The 7164-nt window shown below is 43.7% G+C and overlaps 1 protein-coding gene across 1 annotated transcript in view; it reads left to right on the plus strand.

Moving 5' to 3' along the window:
- Positions 1-4744, plus strand: part of HRH4 (histamine receptor H4) — a 12195-nt gene extending 7451 nt beyond the window's left edge. The window contains exon 3 of the mRNA XM_004703072.1: positions 3962-4744. Within this exon, the coding sequence (XP_004703129.1) occupies positions 3962-4744 (783 nt within the window). The remainder of the gene's footprint in view (positions 1-3961) is intronic.
- Positions 4745-7164: the final 2420 nt, after the last annotated feature.

Consider the following 7164-nt stretch of genomic DNA (forward strand, 5'->3'; position numbering starts at 1 on the left):
CCCGATGCAACCATCACAAAACAAGAGACCCGAGAACTAGAAAGGCGAGGCTTCACCACCCATTTATCCCTCCGCCTTTCAACCAGCACCACAGGTGATTATCGGCCAGCCTGGCACAATTAACTAACTCAAGTGGGTAGAGAGGAGCCGCAGAGGTAACACAATGACGCAAATCTTTGAAGCCTGGATGGCAAACACCCTTCATTCTTGGGACCCAGAGACCAAGATCGCTGGGGGGAACTGCTATGTACAGGCATGTTGCTAAGGGCTGGGATTCAATAATGAATTTAGACGGTCTGTTTTTGAGGCAAATATAAGTTTAATACGGAGACAGATCCATAAACAAATGGATTCCGTGCAACGGAGAACGTGCTGCCAGCCCTGAGGGGGGCAATGCCAGATCTGTCCTGCAGGGCGACCCAGCCTGGGGCAACCACGCTTGGGAGAGTAGTTTAGATAGGGCACACGCTAAAAGACTGACAGAAGACTCCACAGGATGGAGGCCCAAACAAGATAGAAGTTCATTTTTCTCTCCTACCCAGAACAATGCAGAAGAGGTGAGAGGTGGTATTCCTCCAGGGTCCTGGGCTAACAGATGGTTCCATATCCTCTGGGGTAGGCATTGCCAAACTTTTTTCTGTAATGGGCCTCATAGTAAATACTTTGACTTTGCAGGTCCTATGGTCTCTGTTGCAACGACTCAAATCTGCCCTTGTAACAAGAAAGCAGACATTGCCAACAAGGAGGGAAAAAAGATGGGCTTGGGGATTTTCTAAGGTTCTTGGGATGGGTCCCAAATGGTTGACATTGACCTACTAACGGAAAGGTCACAGGGGTCCTCAAACTTTTTAAACAGGGGGCCAGTTCACTGTTCCTCAGACCATTGGAGGGCCGGACTATAGTTTTAAAAAAAAACTATGAACAAATTCCTATGCACACTGGATGAGTCGGCTGCTAAGCAGGACAGACAGCAGCGGCAAAAACACCTGGCGGGCTGGATAAATTTCCTCGGTGGGCTGCATGTGGCCCGCAGGCCATAGTTTGAGGACCCCTGTGAGGTTGGAAGCAGTGGTGATTATAACCCAGCAAACCCTCGGCAGTGCTGCTCTACCACCTGGAATTCCCGTGAGTCAGAACCAATTCCATGGCAGCAAGGGTATTGTGTTTTGTATGTTCCAATAGAACTTTATTTGCCCAAACAAGGAGCAATTGGCCCATGCACAGTAGTTTGCTGACCCCTGCTTTAGGTCACTGGCTTTGCATGGTCAAAGTCAAGATGGGTCGCTGTACTTCTGGACAGAAAGCAGAAAGGGCAGACGTTCAAGGGAGGGATTTTCTTTTAACCATGTGGTAAAGAATCACATAACGAGTTCCTATCACGTTTTATTGGGGAAATGTAATCACCCGGGTCTATCTCACTACAAGGGGAGCTGGGAAATGAGTCTAATGGAACAGCCATGTGGTGAGGATGAAGAGGAGAATGGTTTGTGGAGAGCCAGCTGTCTCTACCATTTAGCGTTCTAGAATCCACTGTGTTTTGCACTGGCCATGCAGCAGAGCATCATGATGGTTCCCAGAGAGATGTCTGGCATGTGATGGCTGAGGCAAGAGTAGACGGAGGAAGGAAAACAGCAGGGCTAGCCTATAACTAGAGGGAAGGGAAATTAAAATGTACTCAGAATTAATTCAGATTTAAGAGAAGGTGAAAAATGACCAGGGTAAATATTATTCTTGGAAAAATGGGAAAAAGCATTTAGAATGGTCCTGGGATCCCAGTTCATCCCCAACACAGGTATCATCCCGTGGGCTCCGCTACCTCATAAAGCAACCCGACAGACAGGGTGTCTGGACATTTTACTGGGGACAAAATAGAACCAAAGTTAAGGCACTATTGTGAATGATAAGATAGTTTATAATTGGGTGAAGACCGGGCCATGGACTGATTTTAGAAAGGCCTCTTTAACAGGCTTGGGCCAGGACTCAAGCAATGTTCTTGTCTGTCTATCAAAAATGGTACTCAGAGATGAAGAAATCAACATCTTCTTCCCAGTTCCCTGGGACGTCCATTCTCCCCCTTGACCTTAGCCATAATGGAAGAGATCACTTTTCAGCATATTGCGTCATATCATTACAAAGGCTGCCCAGAGCAATTAAAAAGCTAAATGCAGTTTTAAGACCACCTGGGTATTGTTACCATCTTCATAACCATTAGACTTAGTACAATAGATGTATTAATTAGGGCCGTGAGAAGCAGAAGGCAAGAAAGCACACGAGTAGCTAGAGCCTGTGGTCAGCACCATATGCATTTTAGCTTAGCTGTAGAAACACCAGTAATTTGGGGGAGAAAAATCCAAACAAACAAAAATGACTTTCCTGCAGTTTTTTTTTTAAAATAACTTAAAACAAAAAAACCCCCAGCTTCTTCTTATCTCCAGCCAATTTGGTGGGCTCTTCTCAGCATGCATAATCCATCAAAGAAGACAGCACCGAGCGAATAAAAGCAGAGAAAACCATGTAGAATGAGGTTTACACTCACAGGGAAAATAGCATCTGGGAGGCGGTAAAGAGAAGAGTGCTCACGTTTCAGGTGTAGATCGCTGCCCTTCCTTGCACAGGACATTTGAGCTGGAAGGAGTCTTATAGTCTTAAACAATTTCCAAGAGATCGTCTTTGCTAGGTGTCCTGAAAAAGGTGTTTGTAAATGAATCCATCACACTGCACAGTTGACCCAGTGGATTCTGTGACATAAATGAAGACAATGCTCACTCCTAGAATCTCGTGTTTCCTCTGTGATTACGATGAGCCTTCCAGAAGTCTCAAAAATTGGAAGGAAACTATAATGGAATTCTTCCACGAATGTTTGGAAACCCCCTTGCCCTGGTCTTTGTGACCAAGTCAATCTAGAAGAGTGGTCCTCAACCTTCCTCATGCCATGACCCTTGACCCCCCAAACATAACATTATTTTTGTTGCTACTTCATAATTGTCATTTGGCTACTGCTATGAATTGGCGACCCCTGTGAAAGGGTCATTCGACCCTCATAGGGGCCGTGACCCACAGGTTGACAACCGCGGATCTAGAAGATCCTTTACTCTCCAAAACCTTTCTGAAACACTTAAGCTCTTCTCATCCTGATGCATCTATATCCACTTACCCGTAGGCTTGTTAAGGGAGCGGATCAGACAGGGTGGCCAGTCCTAGATTTCAAACTGTTCTAGAGTCCTCCTATTTGTCTGGTGGCAACAAGCAGACATAAGGAAGCAACTTGGCCGTGCTCAGTAAGCCTGCCCTTCTTCTCCAGAGCAGGTTGAAACGGCTTTCTTTTGATGCTTCATCTTCTTGGGAGTGTTGTAAGAGTTCTGCTTTCCGAGCTTTGACCCCACTTTGACATCTCAGCAAGCAGTGCAGATCAGATTCTTTCTGAATATTGCAATCATAGTTGTTTTTGACTGTGACCGGAATGAAACATGCAATTATGATCTTGTATATACTTTTCTCTCTACATACATATAGCTACAACTATATTCCCGAGGCAAACGTTTCTACCAACAAATCTAGCTTTCCTATGAGTGATGCAATCTCCTATTTCCTATCCTATTTTATAAAAAAAACCAACTATGCCCCAAGCTAGAGAAATGTTGTGCGGTTGCTGTCCGTGGCAGTTCTTCAACAGTTCAGATGAGCGTCTTTGAATAGGAAAAAGTCCTTTCTTAGTTTAGATCTGGGCCTTGACAGCCTCTGTCATGTCTGTGGCTTAACCTGAAGGGTTACAATCTTCCCTTTGAAAATCCAGACGAACCTAAGCCTGGGCTCCACTGACATAAAAACCACGTCATGGTGCCCAGACCATACGTAGCCTTACATCTGAAGACAGTCCTGAAGTTTTTGAGGATCCCTGGGATACTTTATGAAACGGATACATATTCATTATACTGACAGTTATCTCTTTGGTATCTTTCAGGTGTCTTATAGAGCTAAACAAACCAATCTCTTGAAGATCGTGGCCCTGATGCTGGCTGTCTGGGTGTTGGCCTTCCTGGTGCATGGTCCGATGATTCTGATTTCACATCCTTGGAAGGAAGGTGGGGGAGAATGTGAGCCTGGGTTTTTCTCAGTGTGGTACATCATCGCCATCACGTCGTTTTTTGAATTTCTGGTCCCAGTCATCTCGGTGGCTTATTTCAACATATATATCTACTGGAGTATATGGAAGCGTGGTCACCTCAGCAGGTGCCCAAACCAGCCCTGTCGCAATTCTTCTGTCTCTTCCAGTACATGTGGACACACATCCAAATCTCAACTAAGGCCATCTCTGCCTGACCTAAAGGAAACAATAACACCCATTCGTTCGGGGAAACAGAGAAAAAAGAGCAGCCTGTTGCTTTCGTTAAGGACTCAGATAAATAGGAATATGACTGTTTCCAAAATGTGGTCCCTCTCTCGTACAGATTCTGTAACTCTTCACCAAAGGGAACATCTTGAACTGCTTAGAATTAAGAAATTAGCCAAGTCCTTGGCGATTCTCTTAGGTGTTTTTGCCATTTGCTGGGCTCCGTATTCGGTGTCCACAATTTTTGTTGCAAATCAACATCCTAAGCCATTTTGGTATGAAGTTGCATTTTGGCTCCAGTGGTTAAATTCCTTGATCAATCCTTTTTTGTATCCATTGTGTCATAAACACTTTCAGAAGGCCTTCATGAAAATATTTTGTGTGAAAAGGAAGGCCATCCTCTCACGTATTTGATCACTATCCTCTAAAAGATAGCTCTCTCACATACATACAATTACGTCTTCACCTCACGTAAGTGAATCTGACTGACTTTCATCTTGCTCTTTCCCTCTATCAAAAAGGTCCATAGAACTGTAATGCCTCTGAACTTCAAACAAACAAACAAACAAACAAAAACCGGAATTGAAAGTCAATGTCAAAGTATTCTGATGGTGATAGCAGTATAATGACCAGTTGACAAAAATATCTTAATAAATATAAGACGCAAAAAGTACTATAGTTTTCTTAGTCGTTGCCTTTGCCCTCTCTTTGAGACCTTGATAAGACATTTATTATAAAAGTAGGTTTTGTTTTCTTTTTATCTTCCATTTGCTAGCCTCTTAAGCCAATTCCCCTTTTAGTTGTTTAGGAATGAAAACTTGTTGAGTTCTACAATCATTTCCTAAAGTTTGCAATAGCAACAAGAGCAATCTTGCCCCTTGGCTGATCACTGGTCAGGAGAGTTGGGGTCTGAGTGGATCAGCATGGGGAGTGAGAGAGGGTCCACATGAAAGAAGGGAGCCCAGGTATACTTTCAGGAGGAGCATCCTCAGCATATCTAAAACTCAAGCTAAAATTCAAACCTCGAGTTGCGTCTTGAAAGCATCTAGGGGCAAAATATTGAATGATGCAGGAAGCATCAAAAGAATATGGAAAGAATACACAGTCACTGGACCGAAAACAACAACAACAAACAAACAAGAAAACCAAACAACTCAATATCCCACCATTTCAGGTGGTAGCTTGTGAGCCAGAACCAAGGGTGTTGAAGGAAGAAGTTCAAGTGGCACTGAATGCATTAGCTCCAGGAATTGAAGGGATGCCACAGAAATGTTTCAGTAAGCTGATGAAGCACTGGAAGCACTCAGTAGTCTATGCCAGGAAATTTGGAAGACAGTTACTTGGCCAAGTGACTGGAAGATTCATATTGTGCCCATTCCAAAGAAAGGTGACCCCACCGAAAGCTCAAATTATAGAACAATATCTTTGATATCGCACACAAGTAAAATCGTCTGAAGATCATCCAACAATGATTTTAATGGTATATTGACCAGGAACTGCCAGAAATTCAGGCTGGTTTCAGAAGAGGACATGGGATATTATTGCAAAGTCAGATAGATCTTAGCTCAACGCAGAGAAAACCAGAAATATGTTTACCCATGTTTCATTGACTATGCAAAGGCATTTGACTGAGTAGACCATAATAGATGGTGGACAACCTTGAGAAGAATGGGAATTGCAGAACATTTCATTGTGCTCAAAGGCCATGTTTGACACTCTACTTTGGTGTGTAGCAAATGGGCTCGTCAAAGCTGGGGAGTGCTCATCTGAAGTGAGACTCTCAGTCTCTCCCCACTGCGATAAACAACACAGTGCAGCCAACACGTGAGAGCCAAGGTACAGCCAAAGGTACAGCCGGGGTTCAGAAGGGCTACATTCGACCCAGCTGCCACCGTCAGCCTCCCTGAAAGGGATCACACTGGGTCTGGGTAGAGTGGGAGAAATGTGTGGAGCAAAAATTGAGAATAATAACAAAGCCCAAACTTAGTGGTTATATCCAGGTTGGTGGAACCCCTGAGATCATGGTCCTTAGACAAAGTCACCACCCTGGCTAGACTTTTAAACGACATACAAACCTATAAAGTGAGCTATTTCAGCAAGGAAGGGTGCACTCATTAGAATCACCATGTGAGATCAGAAAAGCAGCAGGTGCCCAAGCCTAAAGCTCAGAGGGCAGGGAGGGATCGGAAAGAAGACTAATGGAAATGGTAAGCACAGAGAGGGATTGAGCAGAGGGCTGTTACACAGCGGATCCGATCGCCATCAATGCTGCAAAACCAAATGCAGGCAAAGGCTTGAGTGAAAAACCAATTTGCTCTGTAAACTTGCACCAACTCACAATGAACATTTACATTTTTTCCTGTACTTCTTGGTACATTGCAAGAGTTGTAAGTGCTTAATAGAGTCTTCTTGGAAGTAGCTACATTAAGCATATCTTTGGGTAAGGAATGTAAAGCTTAGTGTTGTAAGGAGATTTCAAGTTGACCCTTGAGGAACTTTAAATTTTTGTATGATAAAAACAATCTGTATTTAATAGAAAAAGAGAAGACTAAGGCTCATCCTGTACACCCCAAAGCAATTACAATGATTAGTTTGGTGTAAAAATAAAGAGAAAACAGGTAATCCTATTTGCTACATCCTGTGGTTGTGGTTGTTATGAGATGTGGCTGAGTGGGTTCCAGTGCATCGCAACGCTGTGTGTAAGACGGAATGGACCCGGCCTGCTCCCGCACCATCCTCACAATTATGTGTGACACCATGTTTGGAGCCACGGTGTCCAGTCATTTCATTGAGGAGACACTTTTTCTTTTTTTCTTTTTTTTTTTTTTAACGTC

Source organism: Echinops telfairi, unplaced genomic scaffold, assembly GCF_000313985.2.
Source record: "Echinops telfairi isolate 266 unplaced genomic scaffold, ASM31398v2 ScPeMD7_7400;HRSCAF=8409, whole genome shotgun sequence".
Taxonomy (NCBI): Eukaryota; Metazoa; Chordata; class Mammalia; order Afrosoricida; family Tenrecidae; genus Echinops; species Echinops telfairi.